At 41.9% G+C, this 22,523-nt stretch overlaps 1 protein-coding gene across 1 annotated transcript in view; it reads right to left on the bottom strand.

Moving 5' to 3' along the window:
* Positions 1-4,186: 4,186 nt before the first annotated feature.
* ell (elongation factor RNA polymerase II) overlaps positions 4,187-22,523 on the bottom strand; it is a 32,490-nt gene continuing 14,153 nt past the window's right edge. The window contains exons 3-12 of the mRNA XM_054602372.1: positions 15,831-15,952; positions 14,511-14,674; positions 13,016-13,266; positions 12,800-12,924; positions 9,955-10,036; positions 7,034-7,673; positions 6,684-6,750; positions 5,843-6,014; positions 5,638-5,682; positions 4,187-5,540 (exon numbers count right to left, since the gene is read on the bottom strand). Coding sequence (XP_054458347.1) covers positions 5,436-5,540; positions 5,638-5,682; positions 5,843-6,014; positions 6,684-6,750; positions 7,034-7,673; positions 9,955-10,036; positions 12,800-12,924; positions 13,016-13,266; positions 14,511-14,674; positions 15,831-15,952 — 1,773 coding nt within the window. The 3' untranslated portion in view covers positions 4,187-5,435. The remainder of the gene's footprint in view (positions 5,541-5,637; positions 5,683-5,842; positions 6,015-6,683; positions 6,751-7,033; positions 7,674-9,954; positions 10,037-12,799; positions 12,925-13,015; positions 13,267-14,510; positions 14,675-15,830; positions 15,953-22,523) is intronic.

Below are 22,523 nucleotides of genomic sequence, written 5' to 3'. Positions count from 1 at the left end.
TGACCAGTAAAACGTTGGAAACACAGAGAGGGAGGAGGAGGAGGAGGGCTGTGAGTCTCTCTCTACGATGTGTGTAAACATGTATGTGCTGCTGTAGGTTGAGCAGAGGGGGAGATGGCAGCCTGCCACAGTGAACCTACTGACCGCCTCCCCCCCTTCCTCCCCCCTTCCTCCCAACCAGCTCCCTGCAAAGCGCTGTCGAGGCCCACTTGGTGGAGGTGAGCCAGTAGCAGCAGAGCGAGGCTCCGGATCGGCTCAGCCCGGCCAAGTGGAACACTGTCGCTATGTAGATTTCTGGGATCTTTCACGGTGTGTCAGATTACAGCGAGCCCCCCGTCCTCTCTGCTGCATTGCTGGAGCGTCTTCACTGCCATGCCAGGGCCTTTTTTTTTTTTTTTTTTTTTTTTTTTCTTTGGGACGGGGGGGGGGGGTCCACATTTCAGTATAAGGCACAGACTTGGCTGTCAATAACAGTCGTGGGTTATAATAAGAGATTGCTGATTAGAAAGAGGAGAAACACCCGAAATACTTAAAGAGTGGTTGAACACTGATTCCTGAAGGTGTCACTGGGTGTATTTAACGCTTCACCTCTCAGCAGAAACAATGCGAACTGGTGAAAACAGAGGATTCAAGTGTCTCCAATTGAATTTGTTGCACAAAAACAAGGTGTTCTTGCAGCATGTGGCTGCTTTGGAAACCAACAGTGTGTAACTGCTGCCATCTGCAGGAAATCCTCTTCATCACAGGCCTCAGTAACTGGAGACGAATGGAAGCTCTATAAACATTTGAAAAAGGAAGCTGTGTCATTGAAGTCATTTTCTCATTTATAATAGTTTAATGGAACGGAATATTCAGACTGCACTGATGTCTCAGTGCTTCCAAAAACCTCTTTTAAAAATAGCTGCTTTATGGGCTTTACTAAAGAGAAACATTACATCTTTTGATCTGCCAGAATGTCAGTATATGATCCTTTAAAAAAATTTGATAACCACAAATTAAACACCAACTGTATAAATCAAATTCATGGCATCACTATCCATTCTCCATAAAAAATGTAAGCAGGGGCTGTACTGATGAAGTTTTCACTACACGATTATTGAGGTCAGAAAAACTCCTGACATTATTCCCGCAATACCTATAAATCTATATATCTACATATATTTATATATATACACACTCACCGGCCACTTTATTAGGCACACCTGTTCAATTGCTTGTTAACACAAATAGCTAATCAGCCAATCACATGGCAGCAACTCAACGCATTTAGGCATCTAGACGTGGTGAAGACGACTTGCTGAAGTTCAAACCGAGCATCAGAATGGGGAAGAACGGGGATTTAAGGGACTTTGAACGTGGCATGGTTGTTGGTGCCAGACGGGCTGGTCTGGGTATTTCAAAAACTGCTGATCTACTGGGATTTTCACGCACAACCATCTCCAGGGTTTACAGAGAATGGTGCGAAAAAGAGAAAATATCCAGTGAGCGGCAGTCGTGTGGACGAAAATGCCTTGTTGATGTCAGAGGTCAGAGGAGAATGGGCAGAGTGGTTCGAGATGATAGAAAGGCAACAGTAACTCAAATAGCCCCTCGTTACAACCAAGGTATGCAGAACACCATCTCTGAGCGCACAACCCGTCCAACCTTGAAGCAGATGGGCTCCAGCAGCAGAAGACCACACCGGGTGCCACTCCTGTCAGCCAACAACAGGAAACTGAGGCTACAATTCGCACAGGCTCACCAAAATTGGACAATAAAAGATTGGAAAAACGTTGCCTGGTCTGATGAGGCTCAGAATTTGGCGTAAACAACATGAGCGCATGGATCCATCCTGCCTCGTATCAACGGTTCAGGCTGCTGGTGGTGGTGTAATGGTGTGGGGGATATTTTCTTGGCACACTTTGGGCCCCTTAGCACCAATTGAGCATGGTTTAAACGCCACGGCCTACCTGAGTATTGTTGCTGACCATGTCCATCCCTTTATGACCACAGTGTACCCATCTTCTGATGGCTACTTCCAGCAGGATAATGCAGCGTGTCACAAAGCTCACATCATCTCAAACTGCTTTCTTGAACGTGACAATGAGTTCACTGTACTCCAATGGCCTCCACAGTCACCAGATCTCAATCCAATAGAGCACCTTTGGGATGCGGTGGAACGGGAGATCCGCATCACGGATGTGCAGCCGACAAATCTGCAGCAACTGCGTGATGCCATCACGTCAATATGGAGCAAAGTCTCCGAGGAACGTTTCCAACACCTTGTTGAATCTATGCTACGAAGAATTAAGGCAGTTCTGAAGGCAAAAGGGGGTCCAACCCGGTACTAGCAAGGTGTACCTAATAAAGTGGCCGGTGAGTGAATGTGAATATATATTTTTAAGAGGCCTTGCATTATTTTAACAATTTTATCATTTGTATTATTAACGTATCAATATCTCAGTTTTTTTAAATAACAGGTTCAATCATCAATACCGGATTGCAACCCCCCTGAAGTAGAAAAAAACCCCTCAAATTAACCAAAGTCTCACTGTCTTCTGTGCACCAACTAGTACTAAAATTCAACTTCATTACAACATCAGACAGCAACAACTGGCTCAAAATTTCCACAAATAAGGATTTTAAAGAATTTTATTGAAACAAAGATCAATTTCAGTCCCAGTCCCTCATGGTTTTTCAAAAAGCGTGCTTTGGGTTTTAGCGCCAACATTTCATGACTCTTCTCCAAAGCCCTCTTTGCTTATACAGCAGCATGTATAATATACTCAAGACAAAAAAAAAAAAAAAAAAAAAGAAAAGAAAAACCTATACAACAGGTCATTTTGGCACAATCAAACTCATACAACGGTACTCCTGTGCTGGCATATCGTTACTTTCAAACAGGTTTTTGCTCTCCGTCGGAGCAAAACCCGTTCACTGATGAGCACATTCACATTGGATTTTTGACCGTAATAGAAGTGTTATACAGTAATTATGTCAGAATGTTTCTGGAAAAACAAGGTACAGTGAGAGGTGAAAGGTGTCTTTCTTGTTAAATAAAAAAAAAAAATAAAAAAAAAAAAAAAAAGGTTGCAGTACTGGGCGACGCTGATTCTGGTAACAAGATATTCACCTTTACAAACTTAGCGTCCCTCCAGACCCAGATCAAGACCCTGACCTAGACCTAGACCCAGTGAGTCTTGGAGCATTGGCCTTCATGTAGTGTTTGCATTGGGAGAGTTCTATAATCTGAAACCTGACATTACGTTGAAAACACTTGAGCCCAGTCATGCAAATCCAATCCGGAGCAAAGGAGAAACAAGAAAACACTGAGAAACTTTCCACTGGGTGATAAATTATGACGAATGAAATGATAACAGGAAGAAGAGAATACTGTGACATGTTCCTTTTGTCATTTGGTAGAGCGTTTTTGTTTCATCCCACTCGGTAAGCACTTTGGTATACATGCTGGTCAGAGCCACGTCGAATTGATTACATACTAAAATTCAGTTGGACTAGGCCGTCGCTTGGCTTTCGATATCCTTGGGCAGTTGTTTTTTTTTTGTTGTTTTTTTCAAGTAAAGATACAAAGACTCTTCATTGTAACACATTCATAAAGCATGCACTCTGATGGACAAAGAGGGGGAAAAAGTGTCATTTGGACAACCCCCCCCGGGTAACAGCGAGATCAGGAGAAAAAGTGCTGATTTTGTCATATTCACATAAAAAGATCGTTATTAAGAAATGCATTCGCTGACTAAACTCGCTGATTCATCATCAGGTGAAGTCATGATGCAGCAGTTTCTAATTAGTCTTCGGATACGTCGAGTGGATCGGTCTTGACGCGGCCTGTAGGAGAGCCGATCCAAGGAAATAGATTTCAGGTCAACCTCGGTGAATATCTGACATCACATTTGAAAAAGGCAAAAACTGGTCGCAGGTGAGCACCCTCCTCCTCCTTCTCCTCCTCCACCACCTCCGAGAGGCCTCCGCCTGGAAAGACGATCGAGGATGGCTTCATCTTAACAGTCGTCTCGATGGACTATCACGTGGGAGTCGATGAGCAGACGAAACTAAAAACAATTTGATCTTTTTTTTTTTTAAAGACGCCGTGAACACTATTTTAACATAACTTAAAAGGTGCCAATTAAGGTCAATAAGGAGATCTGTGGAAGAAAAATACTTTTTTTTTTTTTTTTTTTTTTTTTTTTTTTTTTTTTTTTTTTTAAAGGATGAAAAGAAAAACACAGATCCGCATTCCCCGTCTGCATCATCTTACAATTAGAGGATTTTTCTGAAGCATGAAGAAGAGCAGCGCTGGCGTTTTACTCCTCCGATAACTTTGAATTATTCTATTGCTACAAAAGCCATCAGGACCTAAAACTGGAAAGACGACCAATTAAGAGCGAGATGTAGTTCTCCATTGATACGTTATGATGAACATCAGGACCAACTGCTGTAACCGATGAGCACTACGGCTCGTCGCAACTGAGTGAGGAGGACTGTGATCGAAGAAAATCTACGGCTGAAGAGGGACCGGAGACCTTCGCACATCTGTCCCCTCTGTTAAGACATCTGCACAGGTTTTGTTTGCCGAGCACACAAACCTGCGTCCGACTGTGTGCATTTAGATGCTTTGTCTTGATTCAATCAATACTAAATATCTGCATCTCTTTAAAAGAGAGAAATATAATTAACGCCAACAGACTGACAATTAGACGGGCAAGGCAGCTTCTGAATAAAAATACTGGCTGACATTCAAGATGTGAGGACAGAAAAGAAGAGAGACAGCTTTTAAGTACTGATATTGAGGAGTGTAAAACAGACTCAACCCCCCCCCCCCCCAGAAATTAAGTGTCAAAAAATAAATAAAAAGGAAAAAAAAACGGAGAAACAACTTCAACGTCATAACCGTTCGTTTCAGAATATGGGGGGGAAATAAATCATAATTATAAATTAGTTGCACTTGGCGTACAATCCGCAGGTTTACATCTCGGTCTCAAACATCCAGTTTCAAAAGCAGGAAAGATTATTTGGATTATCTCCTAAGAAAGTGGGAAAGTCTCCATGTCTGACTCTTTCAGACGTCTGTGCGCTATAAAGCAGGGTGGGCTGTTGAGGGAAAAATAAAGCCACGCAGAACCTTTTTTTTTTCCCCCCCCTGGATGCATTTGTTACTACACAGACGGACCGGGTCACTCTAGGCACAACCCCATCTTCCAAAAAACAAGAAACTAAAAAAAAAAGAAAAAAAAAAAGGAAAGAGAGGAAAAATATGGTGTGTCCCCGCTTAAGTCTTCATCAGAGCCTTTGGCCCCAATGAGAAGGGAATACTCCTTTCATGGCATCTTTCATGTGAACACTTTTTTTTAAGCACAGGCGGAATCCAGAGTTTTCCTTTTTATCTGCTTGGTTTCCAGAGACAACAGGGAAACAATGTCTAATAACTACTTTTTTTAAAGTTGCTGTTGATCGTACTCGGCAATAAGTCTCTTTATATATGCCAGTTTGTTGTGTAGATATTCACAGCGGTTCTTCTCTTGGCTATAGTTTGGATTAGTCTGCAAGGGATATGAAAAACAGTCAGGATCTCATAACGTACGGACATACTTTAAACCATCAATGTCTGTCATCTTTTGTAGCGGGAATGAAACGTACCTTTTTTATTTTATGATACTCTTGAAGTATCTGATTGTGGATTGTCTGTAGAGAGAACACAAACACAGATACAAAGGATAAGTGGTATAAATATAACTGATTGGGCATCTTTTCAGTTACTCAAAATGTTTTTCTAACAATTGTGTGTGTGTGTGTGTGTGTGTGTGTGTGTGTGTGTGTGTGTGTGTGCTCTGGGGAAATCTACCTTGTACTTGTCTGTGCCTTGAGGGAGCTGTTTGAGCTCATTGTCGAGCACAGTGAACTGCCGTGTGATGCCGTCTATCCGAGCATGCAGACCCCGGTACTCGCTGTACTCGGCGTTGAAATCGTTTTTATACCTCTGACGCTGCTCCGGAGAGACGATCACCGTGTACTTCCTGGGAGGGCAAGAAGAGGAAGAAGTGTTAGAAAAAGTGAGAAAGTCACAAAGAATACTAAAAATTCTCAGCAGGCATCTTAAGCTGGAGGAGCAACGGTTATTAGAGGGAGACTTTATGAGGAAGCAGCAACACAAAGCGATGAGTTCATTTATCCCATACGAAGGCCTACTACTATAACTTTTGAAGGAGGATATATTGTCCAAGAATTTTTTTTTTGCATTAAACGATATTATTCTCATTTTAAGACCGTTTTATGCCACTGATATAATAGCATAATATGTAATCCGCAATTTGCCTTTACTTCCTACGAATACTCAGATATTGGAATGGGAAATTATCTTTAAAATAACCTAAATAAATAAATGAAACAAATAGAAACCAGTCAACCAAAACAATAAACAAAAGGGCAGCTTGTTAACAAGAACTACACTTGAACAAGAGTGACAGGAAAAACGTGTCTCGTCATAGATTCACTGTTCATTTGGCATCATGTTTACCAACATGTGACATTCTTACGTTAGCAAACGAGGTCAGCAAAAATGAGCGAGGTCATGTCCATATAACGTTAACTAAGGTTATTATTATCCTCACAGGTCCATTGGGGGTTTTAAAGTCTAAAACTGCCCCCCCCCCGTCTCAGTCGGGACATCTGCATTAAATACTCACAATAAATAGCCTGCCACCTCAGGTGACGACGTAGGAATACTGGTACTGTTGCACATCCCATTCAGATCTGAAACAAAGTCACACAGTATGAGAAGGATGGTGAGTATCTGAGGTTATTGAAGGCATAAACACTGAACAGCAGGGGTCTCTGTTTAATCAGTGAGTCACATACTGGACGCATCACTCTCTCACAGTGATGACTAATACGGTGTCCATCCGCATATAGAGAACTACTTTTATTCAGAAATCTCTTATCTGATGCAAGAGCTGTGAAACTGACTTCAGTAAATGGGACATTTTGTGCAGAAGAAAATGGATGCTAAGTGTGTGTGTGCGTGTGTGTCTCTCACCTGTGCTTTTGTGTGGAATACTGTTGCTTTTGAGGTTCCCTGGGCTCAGCTCACAGGCTTGGTTAGGCTCAAGCACTCGCTCCCCACGACTCTTCCTCTCCTTCTCTTGAGCCTTTTCTCTCACCCTCTCCTTGTCTTTGCTCTTCTCTTTGTCTTTATGCTTTTTTGACTTCTTTCTTGACTTGTTGGTGAAAGACGGAGGACTCTTGTCCCTTGGCACGTCCGGGGCCGTGTGTCCAGGAGACGACGTTGCGATGCTCTGCGTGGTGAGCGGCGTGGTGAGCGGCGTGGTGAGCGGCGTCGGGACCGGGAGCAGCGAGGGGGGTTGGCTGAGCCTGTCGGACACGGTGGTTTCCTGAGAGTCACAGTCTCTCCCGTTGTGGCTGGAGTCATTGCTGACGTCCGACAGTGCTTCGAAAGGACGGGGGATGTCCAGCACGGGGAGCTGCTGGGAGCCGGATGTCACGCCGCCGTCCGACATTGAAACCGCCACTCCTGCCTGAGCGCCGCCTGCCTCCCCTCTCCCATTGGTGGAGCTGAGCTTGCCATTAACCGGGGCTGTTGCAGCCTTGCTGGCGAGATGCGATATCCTGGGCTTTTTGTTGGCGAGAGGGTCGATGAAGTCGGCAGCAGGTCGTTTCTGGCAGAGAGAAAGAAATTGCAGTTTAAGTAGCAGAACCTGAAATAGGGTTCAGAATGAATTCAATTCAATCTCGGAGTGAGCGAGAGGGAAAAGTGCAGTCCGGGTCAGCGCAAACAGAAATGGTCTGAGCCGTAGAGGATACGGGAGTGTTCAGAGGACAGGATGTAGTACGAGCAGAAAGATGGAGAAAGAGTACAAAGGAAGAGAAGTGGAGGATCTGGATTCTCAGTAGAGCTGAGCATATGATGACTGTGCTTTTTTTCACAATACCAGGGATTAAATTACAGACGGGCCCTGTTTGACCCAGCCCACACTTATGTCTTTGGGAGTGGCTGACCCAATCCCTGTGTCATGACTGTGCACACGGGACTACTTTAGGTTTCTGTTACAACGAAAAACCCAGTGAGGAGCTCAGCTTATGGTCGGCAAAGCTCTTTTAGACTATTTCCACACTGTTGGTCCTCTTCTTATGTATATGACAAAAACAACGCTCTCATGTTGTAGAGTAGACAGGGATAACAACACATTGCATAATACTGATGTATGTTTGCATAGATGCAGTCAGGTGTATCAGTATTTTATAGAGAGCATGAGGAGAGAGTTCAAAGTGGGACTGATATCCAGAGTCCCACTTAATATGATGGCTGTTATTAAGGCTGGGCAATATATTGATATTATATCGATATTGTGATAGGAGACTAAAGATTACCTCTGATTTTGGATACAAGTATTGTCTTTTCCTGGTTTTAAAGTTTGCAATACAGTGATGTAATTCGCTGAGCTGACTGTTCTAGCTGTTTTTTTTATTTGCGATAACCCACTTACTCTTTATATCCACATTTCTGGTGAAAACGTATCAAAAAACTCATTTTCTATTTTGTGATTGCACCTATAGCACCTAATCCTACAATAGTCACAATATCAATGGTTGGTTCATTTTTATTTGGTCAGAATTATTGGGAACAACTTTGTTTATTTTCCTAAATACAAAAAGATAAAGATGAAGAGATTTTACCTTTGGTTTCGGTATACCAGTGTGAATGGAAAACTTTTTGAAAAAGTCAGCAGGGGTGGACGTTATTTTTGCATTAATCCGTCTTTGTGTGGACACGGTCTCGCCCTGTTTGCCCTGCAGCTCTCCATGATTTATCACTCATCTATCTGAGGTTTACGCACAGCTTTACCTGCTGTGGTGCCCTCTTTGTATACCAATGAATCTAAAAGGAGAGAGCCTGGAGTACTTGCGTGCTTGTGTGTTTGTGTACTGTGTTTACTGAGGGTGGGAGCGGACAGGAAGAGCCATACAGTAGGTGTCTGAGGTGAGAGGAACCTGAGAGGAAGGAGCTATTAATATAAACGGGGCAGCTCCTCCTCCGTCTACCTAATGGAAATGTAAACAATACTTAGATTCAGGAGTCTGGACTGACCTAAAAAAAAGAGCAGCAGGACGAGGAATATGAAAAGCTTAATCATGCAATGAGGAGGGAGAAAAAAAAAAAATTAAAGTGTACCATAGGGGCCATTTAGTTTAATAACAAAGATTTAACACTCATACAAACACTTGTTAAAAGCTTATTAAAAAGCTCATAACAACCATTATGAAGTCATACTGGTCAACTGGATCAAGTTCAGAAAACATTTACTGCAAAGGGAATTCACTGAAAAGGCAGAGAGAGGAAATCAGTTTGGAGGGAGCCAGAGGATTCAGAAAACCCCATTCTGGGAAATACCAGAAAACCTCCAGACTGCAGGGACAACCCAGTAAGCAGGCTGTATTTAAACTGGTGGACATGTAGGAAAAAAAAAAAAAGAATCCAATACACATCTTTGTCCACAATTCCCCCCCCCCCCCCAACCCAACCATTTCTACTGGCTCAGCTGGAAAAAGCTGAAGGCAAACAAGCTCTGGTTAAAGATTTAACCATGTAGAGCGAAATTACACTCTACTGACTTAACATCAAGCAGTTTGAGAGTAAAAAAAAAAAAACAATCTAGAAATCACGCACCTTTGAAATCCCAAAATGAAAAAGAAAAGGGGCATTCCAAAATAATTATTTTATTTTCAAAAGACCAAAAATGACTTTAAAATTGTGTATGCATTCACAGGCATTTTAAAAGATTCACAATACTTAAATATCACGAGAATATCATCCATCACTAGCTACAAGAGAAGAAGAGTCACAGCACAACGGAGTAAGGCAGGGCAGAGTTCCAGCTTAGCGATAAGGAGATGTGTGCCAGTGAGTAGGAACGTTAGAGGAGGGAACGGGAAGCTCACCTGAGACGGCGAGCTGCCGGCCAGCTCTTTGGGCGGGCTCTCCAGTGGGGGGGCGGCGCTGCTCGGGGGCTGACTCTGTTTCCTAAGAAAGGGAACACACGAGTATAAGAACACGGACGCATAGATGCTTCAAGTGCTGTTTACTGTTAAATCAAAGGTTAAAGCCATCATGGAGATTTGTGCCCTCAGAGCTCGGAAATACTCCAGCAAAAGCACAAACTAGCTGCCATTTCTCCAGTGACGAGCCAATTCTACAGAAGTATGAGGTTATTTAAAAAAATAAAAAAAAGTTACAAAAGTTGCTTTGTGAAGCTGAGTGGGTAGCTATGACAACAGAGCTAATGAGGGCCTACTTGACAAAGCAGCACTTTACAATAACCACTCACACTTCATTTCGAAAAAAAAAAAATGGGACAGGGAATAACTTCAATCATTGTTAAAAAAATAAATCTGTTCACAAGTTTTACACCAGATACAATAATCCATTTCTGCCGTCGTCTCTTTTCTACAGAAGAATACGTGTTATCTCACTGCATGTTGATTTAATGCTTGAACAATTTTGGCAGCGAGCTCAAGGCGAGTGAGAAAGTGACATAGCACTCTTCATTGACAAAGAGAAAGCGAGAGAGACAGAATATGGTGCTGCAGCTCACTTTGTGTATGAATGTTGTTGGTTTAAATCACACAATATGCACACTACAACGTCGACTAGTCAAATGGATTGACTACTTTTTTTCCCCCTCCTACTCGATCCCCGACCACTTCCACAAGAGACTCGAGTACCTCTGCAGTGTTCACACCTGCATTTAGAGCCGAGAACCATTTTTAGGGCCAAGTGTGAAGAGAGCCTCAAATGGATTTAGATGGACTAAACTCAAGTATAATCTATTCCAAAGCAAGTGTCAAAACAAAACGGCTGTGCCAAATAGCAGATATCCAGTCATGATTAACAGTGTTTAACCAACTGATCCATTCTTGTTTTAAAACATAACACACAGACAGTTAAGAATTAATTATTATCAAAGATGAATTTCAGTAGCCATTTGTGACAGTTTTATCAGAAGGGGGCAGTTGGGCACACTCAGTTTTTTGTCAAAGCCCCACCCATAGTTCAATCAGGGCGTGTGTGTATGTTGGTGTGTGTGTGTGTGTGTGTGTGTGTGTGTGTGTGTGTGTGTGTGTGTGTGTGTGTGTGTGTGTGTGTGTGTGTGTGGCGGACGGTCAGAGAGACAGGCAGGAGCTACGAGTGAGACAGCAGGCCGACCGATGTGGCTGAACCTTGGACCGGTGCCACCTCACACACGGATCGGCATGTGCTGGAACACTGTTGCGTCATGTGCGTTCCAATCGTGTTGCCGTGCTTCTCTCCTGCGTGACTTACTGCATTAGCTCAAAAATCTGGAGGAGCTGGTGAAGGGGGGGAGGTAGTATTAGGGTGGGAGGCTTTGTTTTGTTTTTTAAGTCAGCTGATGAAACTCACCAAAAAGAGCTCAAAGTGTAGTTAAAAAGAGAGACAAATGGAGTACAAGTATGTTTGGATACGAATGCCTAAACTTACAAAATACAACATTTTACAAACAGATATTACACTGAGTGGCCAGAAAATGTGTACACTGTAATGAGTACTTTGTGAAACTCTTTTGACTTTTAATGACACTGTGCCAGAAAGGTTGTTTGTGTTCATATACTAATGTATTGTGAGGCGTTTTAGTTCTCTAAATATGTAAATGAGGAGAATAAAATACCAAAAGCACCTTTTAAAAGCCCGATACAACACAAAACAAACCATACAGCTATGTTAGCAGTCTTAACAAAAGCTGGACATCTCCGGTTAAGTCGTTTTTGTATTTCACTAAAGCGTTTTGATTCTTCTGGTCACTCAAGTGTCTTTAGAGTTGTACCAAAGGTAAAACTAAGCTCATCATGAAGAAGTAGGAGCTATTCTTTAGTCCATTATGTAAACACAAACTGAGTACCGGAGCATTGCTTCCTGATCTATTTATAGCTAGCTGGGAGCTTGCTTTTCCTTAGTGTCCCAGATCCCGAGGAAAACAGATTTTTCCACCGGGAAGAAGGCCAGCAGCTCATGCTGCCAACAAAGACCAAATTCAGTGGAGCACACAGAAAACTTCCTGGGGACACACACACACACACACACACCTGCTATTCCAACATTTAGAAAAGGTGGGTTTTACAAATCCATACTTTATGTATCGCATAATTTCAAGTGCAGATAATTAAATCCATGACAGCTTTATAAATCCTCATCTCTTAAGAACCGTAATCTTAATTGGTTATGTAATAAGATATTAAAAAAGGGAAAGATTTTGTACCCATACTTCCCATTCGTCGAGATAAAGGACGTTTCTCTACATAGCTTGGCAGCTCTACAGTTCTTACATACCAGAGTCACCACCCTGTGGCCTTCCACAAGCCACAGAGCGAACACAAACAACAAAACAAGGTGCTCTGCAGCGTCACAAACCAGTACTCCACAACACCCAGGAATGTAACGTGAGAATCCTCTGCCTAGTTAAAGCAAACACAATGAAAGTATAATCGGATTAAGCAAAGTTACACACGCACACACAAATAATATGTTGCTATAGAAATGCAACAGTATCAGCTATCGTTGCACAGAAGATAAGAGACTTCTGGCTGCCGGTGTTTCTCAGTCATATTGCAAAATGATTTTGCGGATATTTCATCATTAGTAGTAAGTAAAAAAAAAAAATGAACAAACAACAACTGACCATTTAGAGTAGAGTAGACTGATATAAGCACAAATGATTTAAGGCTTATGAGAATCATTATCAGAACAGGGTGATCCAAATCTTTGACTTACTTAACCAGGATTCTCTTGAGAAGCTGCTGGTCTCCTTCCGTGTAGCCCGGCCAGTCCTTCTGAATATCCTTATACAAAAAGTCCTTCAATGTGAAGGTGTTGTCTTTCCCATTCAGGTTCGCCACCTAGGAAAATGAGACAGAAGCAGGGGTGAGTCTCCTAGCCTCTGCAGCTGCTGAGAGGCAACCAAGGCATAAAAACGTGTGTATTTGTGACCTGTTGCAGGTGGCTATCCAGGGAGTCCTTGTCTAATGGCAAGAGGCCATCTTTCTGCAACCTCAGGATCAGCTCAGGCTTCTTGTAAGGCTTGAGGGCCAGCAGGTGCGTGAGGCGCTCTCGGAGTGGCCTGTGCTGAGGCGTGCCCTTCTTGAGCGTGCTGCTAGAGATGATGACAGGCCGAGACGTCCTCCGTAACGGGGCGACGTCTGAGAGGCCAGGTGCCGGTTTCCGGATCTGAACCTTTTTACCTGAGGGGAGGTGGAGGAACAGAAGTGGAGGAAGAGTTTTCCATTAGAAAAGTTGGATAAGGAACAGTCAAGTTCAATTTTCTTTTAACACAGAAACCTTTATTTTGATAAATCGACAATTCCATGTATCTTACCAACTGGTATTTAAGATTTTTATTCTAAAAAAAAGGAAAAAGAAAATAGTTTACCTTTGTTGAGAATTTAAACCACAGGAAGAATTTAGTACTTAAATCTAGCACTGAAACAAAAAACGCTGGTAGAAAAGGACTCATGACTTTTTGGCCGGCAGCCAATGCTTGCTTGTTTGTTTGTTTTCTTAACAACAGAAAATAACTATTATCTCAGCAAGAAATATATTTATTTATGTCAACATCTTCCATCTCAGTGACTGATAGTGGCTGAGGGTAGTAGCGGATGACTCATAAAAGATGCATCATGCACTGATCTCTACCGCCGCCACGTCCACCAGAACTCACCTTGCATTACAAACAGCAGCCATCATCACCTTCTCCCACTGAGACCAATTTTTTCAGGGGATTCAGACTGAATTTTGTGTTGCCTCTTACCGAGAACAAAACACTGTTTTGCTCCACAGCACACATGGACTAGACATTCTTTGACTCACCGTTGAGCAGTGAATAGGCTTACACTGGATTTCTTTCTTTGCAGGCAATGAGGCTGCACTACTGTGGGTTTTTCTACGATATCTGTGGCATAGTGTAGGTCAGAGACCAAATCAAGAAGTCAGAAAGTTGATGCGTTGTGCCCGGGGATGTTTCTGCCTCTGTGTGTTCGAATTAGATTAATGGGGTAAAGCAGATCGGCGTGCATGCGGCACATTAGCTGTGTGACCATCGAGGAAGCAACCACGATCAAATGCGATAGAGTCCTAGTCACGGGTGAGGCACGCTGGCAGTGTGCTGGCCCTCTGCCATTCAGGCCTAGACCCAAACAACCTGTCTGGTGCAATGTGAACCCATTCACCAGCAGAGAAAGGCTACACAAACACATGGGCCATTTGGCTGTTTGCGAGGCACAGAAATTCTTCCAGCCACTTCATGCCTGTTAACTCCCAACACCTTTAAAAGGTGATTACATAGATACCCTCTTTCCCATCAACCAAAAGCTGAGTTACTATCAAATATACGTCTTTGCAGGTCCGTAACTGAGGAAAATGTCCAGATGACCTGAGCCCGTTTTTTTTTTGGTGGTCTGCATGTGTCCGTGCCATCGTGTCTCCTCACCTACAAATCTCCCCCCGGGCTTGATGACGATGGCACTCCGACTGCGAGTCTCCTCCTCGACCTGGGCCATGTTTTCCCTGGCCTTCTGGTAGGAGTCGTCTGTGGCACATACTGTAATCTTGTCCTGGATCCCACCCAAACAATCCAGCTGAATGCTCCCTTCACTGCCAAAACAAAAAGAGGAGATGGTGAGAAAGGAAGAGTTGGATTGAACATCCAGAAGCTTCAATGGAAAAGAGAATGGAAACAATTAGAGAGGGAATCGCTACTTTTTGGTGCTCCCTGATTCTTTGGACAGTTATTTGAGACAGACAAGAAATAAACCAATCTCATGTGATATTTTAGGACATGCTACTTAAAAATCCTAAATATATATATATCCACCAATACAAGTTGATTCTCAGTATTAACCTTAAATCTCTCACTATTTGCAATAACCCATCCCCCTCACTGTGCTTTCCTGCCCAGATGAGATCCATTAAAACACCCCGAGGGCACGACTATTATTTTTTCAAATTCCATCCCACTGTGGGTTCCCACAGTACGACTCACTGCCGCATCAAATCCCATTCTTTCCCCCCCGACGTTCCGGCTCGCTTTGATTCCCCTCCACTTTGATGAGGATTTGGCAGAAAATGAGACAGTGCCGGTGCAGTCGGTGGAAGCTGAGCTCTGTCATTTGGGCTTTAGATTGGAACTCAAGGTTGATTAGGATCCAGTTGGCGATGTGGATGACCTCCACCTGACCCACTTGTTCACAAGATTTTCTGAATAATAGGGGTCAGTAACTTGGACAGTCAGAGAGGCAGAGGCTTCTTGTTGTTCCCTATTTGGTTTTTCTTACTTCCTTCCTCTTCAAAGCAGACATCTGGTCTTATTGTTTGATTCAGTTTTTTTACCTATGTTAAACCAGAGAAAGTCTTCAGAACAAGTTTAATGGGTTTGATGCTTAGAAGGGGATGTGCCCACATCATAAGCAGAGTGTGTTTCACTGCAACTACACAAATATTAAAGAACACACATATTTAAAAAACTAAAAATGCATGTTTCTTTTCTATTTCAACAACTTTGTTTCAACTTTGTTTCTATTTTGCAACTTTTCAAACCCTTATTGTTTAGTAAGCGTGTTCAACAGAAGAAGGCTGTTAACCATCACTGGAGCACTTGGTGATTCACCTCAGATTAACCATGTTAAACAAACAGAGAGCTGAAAGAAAGCATTCAAATCAATGGCTTTGGAAAAAAAGAGAAGAATCAGTTGCACAATATAGTGAAAACGAGAAGAGTGAAAAGGGAGTGAGATGCAGTGTTTGCTTTCACCTGGTGATGTACTGCTGGATGCAGTCGAAGCTGCCCTGGGGGTTATCTCTGCCCACATGCGACAGGTAGAAAGTAAACGATTGCAGTTCACTGGAACTTTCTGACCGTGGTATTGAAATTTTCTGTTGAAGACAAAGAAGAAAAAACATGAACATAATGAAATCAATATCCCCGTTTTTTAATTATTTGGTGTCGGAACAACACTTCAAAGTTCCAACCTACTCTTAATAAATCACAATTTTTAAAGAACAAAACTACAGGTCAATAAGAGTTGACCACGCTTCCATACACGTGTGTTTTCTCCAATCTTTTTCTTGGAGTTGTATATTGTTAACATCACTTTATAGACAAGCACCAGGAGAGGATGACTCACTGCACTCCAATGCCTATTTGTTGACTTTAACACTCATTTTTCTTTTTGAGGTATTCAGTACTATAAACAAATGCCAGTTCTCCATCGCTTGAAAAGCTGGCTCTGACTAGGCAAAGCTGTGAGTAAGCCTGAGGCACTTTCTTGCTGGCTTCAAAAAGACACTGAAAACCTCACAAAATGCAGCTAAAACCTGCTGCCTTATCTTTTCCTCCTGCTCATTTCTGCTAGGATAGTCTGTGCACTGCAGAGAGTTCCTAATTGTGTTCCCAACGTGTGAGGAACCGCAGGTAAATGACTCCAACAGAGGAGCAATGATAGGTATTTCTGCAGTCTCTGGCCTTCGCCACAGTTATGCACAGAGTACTCCACCCCCAGTTCCTCCCACACTACAGGTGTTGCGTTTAGCAGAATACAGAAGAAGTGGAGTTAACCAAAAGATAAGTAACCTCTGCAAACCTTAATCAAGACAGTTGTTGGACATTTTGTTTAAATGGAGGAATGGTTGACAACGACTGGGATGCAGATGCAGGTTTTTTTGCCATATAATACATCTTGCACATTTTAATACAGTGAACAGAGGTGTGTCAGTAATATTCTTGATGAAAGAAATCTGGAGGCGAGAGCAGCGGGGCAGTCTACCTGACTCCAACTCAAAATACTTTAAGTACCCTATAATTAGGATGTAAATTCACAAGTGAATTCATTTGACAGGTCCTGAAGAGAAACACGCCAGTTAAAAGCAGTCTAAGACTAACAGTAAGGCCCAGCAGAGGGTTGTTTTTCCCTTTCAGGCTGAACCCCTGCTCAGCTCGGTTTCATGAGCATGAATTAAAGCGGTGTCACATCCGAGGACTGCGCATCACACTGAGCCACGGTAACAAAAGATAGTCAAATGAGATGGTTTTGGATCCCCCGGTAACAGGTCCTCTGGAGCAGCTCGTTGCCACGGACCTTAGCTAGATCAGGGGTTCAGCCTGTGACTCGCTGGCATCTTCTTCAGTGCAGCTGGGACTGACATGAGGTCAGACCATAGGCAGCACAGCCCTGTTTACCAAAAGGTCCCAACATGTGTGAAGGCTGCAGGTGGCCGACTATAAATAAATGCAATGTCCTTTATTTGCCCTGCTGGGAAACCTGCGCTCTCAGTTGTCCATAATGATCCACTCCAGTATGACATAACACACACAGCCTCTGCTGCATTTTACTTCATACAGATCAACCAATAAGTGATCAAATTTGAAAATACAACTGTTATGGTATTAGTTTGACTTTTTATCATCATTATGACGATTACAGACACTTGTTTAAGGGCACGGGCACGCACACACACACACCTTTAAATGGCTTAATCTTAATAAAGGATTAAGATTATTAGACATAATGTCATATCCATCCAAGGTAGACCAATCAAAAGCTAGGAGATTGTGAAATGTTGGTATAACAAATCAAGTCCAAATCAACCTTGTTTAAAAAAAAAAAAAAAAAAAAAAGAAATCTTGTTTTATTCGCCATGTCATGGAGAAGAACTACACTACCCACAATCCTTATGCTTAACAGTTCTGTTTCCGATTGATGGAGATCACAGATACCATGGAAATGTTTAGCACACATGCAGACAACTAGTGTGGATGAACGCTTTGTCTTAAAATACAACAAAAACATTTTACCCAAATTTGTTTCTGAAAACATTTAAGGCAAAAACATACCTTTTGCTAAATATGTATTCATTTTATATTGACAACGGTTAGTTTAAAGAAAATTCCGGGAGATTACAGAGGCGGCAAGTTGACAATTGCAAAGGTTTATGGGATGAGTAGTTCACTCTCTTCTTCCCCTGTATTCCGTTTTGAAATGCCGAGATCCATCTCGTAGTTGGTTAGCTTGGTTGTATGCTAAAAACTCTTTATATAAAAAGGATTTTCTAATATTTCAATGGAGTAAATGAAAGGGAAATTCATTTCCGAGACCGGAGCTTTTCAAAAAGTGGGAAGGTCACAGCTGAGCTCTTTGTTGTACGAGGGTGTTAGAGGCTATGCACAGTCTCAATGGTGAAAGCCACACTATAGAAAAACATGAACTTGTACCATGCCGTAGTGTTGAAACCTACATCTACAGCCGACGTCCACGCTCTAGCAGAAACACAGAGGAGATCGGCTGAGTGTGTTAATCCAGAGATGATTAAGAGGCAGAGGAGCTGACAGGAAGGCAAAGTACAGGGGAGTGACTCAGTTGACTCATGTTGGAGAGGATGAAAGCGCGAGAAGAGGATCCTCCACACCAAATGGCTCAGGCGCCGATTCAACAAACGTCGTAGTGTTGAAACCCCGACGTGCGTACATCATCTTACTCATCCATGAGAGAAGTACCGTTTTTCCAAAGAAAAAAAAAGAAAAAAAAAGAGGTCAACTGGTGAAAGTTGACACTCCCTTGTTTGTCATTAGTGAGGAGCTTTTCTCTAGTGCGTCTTCATTGTGCAGGTATACTTCACAACAGTCTCGTTGTGCTCTTTCAGACAGAGCTATTTAATTGCAAGCCTTACGTGTCTGTATTAAAAAAAAAAAAAAAAAAAAAAAGGTATGTTCTAATGTGATGCAGGACATGTACGTGTTCAATTTTGCGTGACATTTGACGTCCATGTTTGTGTGTGTGATGCGTCTGATTTAAAACAATGGGGATAATCGGGCTGTGGGTACGGTTACTTCCTGCGAACAGTCTTTCATAAACCTAACTGCTTTCTATTCTTTGCTAAAAGCCTCTACCTTAGAATCAGTCCAGCTTGCAAATTAAAAACTTTGCATACAACAGCAATCATTTACGTGTTTATCGAAGCTTCGAGAGCTTTAGCCTGCTGTTGCCACAAAGCCTAGACAAAGCATAGCAATGGGGAAAAAAGCAGGGGGGCTCACTTTAAAAGAGCAGAGAGAGATTACATCCAAAACTGGACGAACAGCAGGGACTGACAAAGAAACAAACCATCTCCACAAGTAATAATCCCCTTTATATAGCTTTTCTAAGGGTGGCGGTGGATTTAACAAAAAAAAAAAAAAAACAGGTGTTCCAACCACCCCCTCCTTGTTCAGCCTGCAGCTAGCCTGGTTTTCTCATTCTGTATGGCATCTAGCAAACAATGCCTCTTTTACAGTTGGGGTAGTTGGAGAGGGCCGACCCCCACGCACTTCGTCTCATCCAAGAGCAGAGGAGAGAAAAGGAGCAAAGAAACCAATCAGACGGAGATAGAGGCCTGACACACAAAGACGACGTCAAAGATGATGACAAAGGCTGACTGTTCAAGTGATTTGTACTAGACGTCACCACACGGTCGCCTAGTTTGTTCTGTTAAAAGCAGAACAAACTGTCAAGACTGCAACGACCAGCTGACTCTTGACATGTATGCGTGATCCGAGTCTGCATGACCGGACTAGTCAGCAGTTTGTATTTGTAGCCCAATCCCAAAGTTATTTTTGGGGAGAACAACTAACTAGCGTACTGTCTTTATACCACTGTAAATCAGTTTACACAGTCACATGGTCAGAATAGAGCGGCAGCTAACAATTATTTTAGTAATTGATTACTTTACCGATTAGTCCATTAGTAGATCCATCGATTATTAAGATATAAAATATTTTTGCTTCATTAAGGAGCAAAAGTAAACATACAAAAGAGAGAACAAGATTGAATTAAGGAGCAAAAGTAAACATACAAAAGAGAGAACAAGATTGAATAAACTAACTGGTTGTTTAATTTAATCAGACAGGTTAATTGCATTCAATAATATAATCCGTCAAAACAAAACCCATTTAGTGCATTTAAGTGCCATATTGCATTCTGGGTGTCAAAGCTCCAGACTTACTTTTTTCATTACCATCCAGGAACCATCCCCAAAAAATTATTTCAACTGTCTCAAAGTCAGTGTAAACCGCCTATCATACAAGTTATTATAGTGGTTGTTTGCATAAAAACACATAATTCAAGTTATTAGAAAATTAATGTTTGTGTTGTTTTTATCAAATATTTGCTTTAATAAAAAAAAAAAAGAATTATTTTTTTTAGAGTTATTTTAATTATGCATTATAAGCTGCTTAAAGCGAGTGTGAGGAATATAAAAAACAGGTTTATTACATTTCTCACCAAAAACTACATTTTACAAGATTAATTTTGAACTAATCATCACAGCGGTCGTTTCAGCCTAAGCCAAGAATATGAATTAAGAAAATCTTTGCTTTGAGCTTGCTCTCTCAGTCTGTGGTCTTTGACTTGTGAAGACGAAAATAGGAAGATGAAACGTGAGAAGGAAAAAAACAAAAACTAAATGGGCAACAGTGCAAAACTTCTCTCTCCCTCTCACACTGACAGCCAATCAAAAGCATCCTAAATGGTCATACAGCAGTGAATAAGGGTCCACAAGAGTTAAATCACAATCAATGAGGGATATTTAGCCACATACATTCAACAATGGCCGGCACACTCAGATATACTTTAAACGGCACATAATGACAGAAAGCTTAAAGTCAATTCAACTGCCAGAATGAAACACGCAGGAGAAAAACCACACCAGAGTGAATCACAGCTTCACCGACCATGTAAAGGTTTATTTGTATCATCACACATGTTTTATGGAGCCCACGTATACGCGCCTTTGGCCACTTAGAAATCTGAAACCGAAACCTGTCAAACCCAGAACTTTTGCAAGACATGTTAGCTCCCAAACTATAAATAAGATTCTCTGGTCTGATGAGACCAAGATTGAACTTTGGCGTTAATTCTAAAGCGGTATGTGGAGAAAACCAGCATCTTTTGGTCTTTAAATTCATTCTTTTCTGAAAAGATGAAAGAAACTTGTTATGTGTGTGCACACTTGGTCAGAGCTCAGAGAGAGCTGCACCGGCTGAATGAAGATGAGTGAATGAATATGGGAGCACATCCACTTCGTGACAGCCAGGCCATCTGCTCTGTAATTTAGCCATTTTCACACTTCTGACTAGCATTCTGGTCCCAACTGTAACAGATTCTCCTCCACAGAGAACCTGCTGCATCGGTGAAATACGTGCCTCACTTTACTTTTTCCAGCCTAAACACATCAGATAATACACATCAGGTCTACCATCTGATTTGTGAAATTGACAAACATGACTTAGAAGGACACATATGCTGCCTGTAATGCATGTTTACACATTTCAATGCCTGCTAAAGAGAAGGAGAAAAAGAGAAGTTGGTACTTAGAAAAAAATATTTTACTTGGTGATAAAGCATCAATAATGGAAAGAGTTTTCTGCACCGTGCCATTCCCAATTTTACACAAAAATATTGATAGGATGGCAGTATCAAATGTATTAAGACTCCTAGATGATGCTTAAATACATTTATATTGTAAATAAAGAAATCAGCTACAACAACGACGATATAAGAGCTTACAGGCAGATTCTTTAAGAAAGAAATATGCACACAAAACAATGAAGGTGTTTGCTTAGCTGCTGCTGCCTGAGGTCTATCGATGAGAGTTTAGAAAGAATCAGTGGATTCCCCCCTAAGCAACATAACTATTTTTTTTTTAAAAATACACTTTAAAACAACAAGCTGTGTGTGTATTGCACTGCAGCATTGACAGAATGAGGTGTTGGCAGATGTGCTAGAATGTGGATGCAGATGTCTGTGAGCAGGTTTTGCTTGGCTGTGCCTCAGACATGAGTGTCAACTGTGAGAGTAAATTGCCGATGTACCTGTAGGTCATAATGGAAACAGGCTGCTGTTCTGGCATTCCCAACTGGGAGTTTGCACAATGATCAGTGTTAAATACGGGGGAAGCCAATATTATGGGCCATGCTCCATGTTCTTGCTGCAACATTATATATATAAAAAAAAACGACCATAGTTCATCAATGCTAAACCAGCTACAACTTCTTTCTTTCACAGTTTTTTGGCCATCATATTATTTCATTTTTCCCCCCCAATGTCATCGCTGAGATCTGGGGATGTGGCAACTCTAGCCTCCCGCGGAAGCACTTTGGGGTAAACAACACACTGATCCGTCTCAGCAAATGGATAAATTTGCAGAAGTTTAGATGCTGACTAGCGTAGCAGGCAGCAGTTGGTTAATAATTAATCACACGTCTACACCAAGGACACACATTCAACCTGCTTTTTTGTGTCAATATGGTGCCAACCATTTCATATCACATCTGATGACTTATGCAGAGCAGGCAGTAAGGATGAAAGTGAACCTGTCTCCCTCGGAAGGCAGGATTAAGTGAGAAATTAAGACATTAAATAAAACAGAATTGCAAGAAATCCTGCTGTAAGAGGCAATGTGAGCTTGTTGACAT

Source organism: Anoplopoma fimbria, chromosome 8 (assembly GCF_027596085.1).
Source record: "Anoplopoma fimbria isolate UVic2021 breed Golden Eagle Sablefish chromosome 8, Afim_UVic_2022, whole genome shotgun sequence".
Taxonomy (NCBI): Eukaryota; Metazoa; Chordata; class Actinopteri; order Perciformes; family Anoplopomatidae; genus Anoplopoma; species Anoplopoma fimbria.
This window is presented reverse-complemented; position numbering and strand designations above follow the sequence as displayed.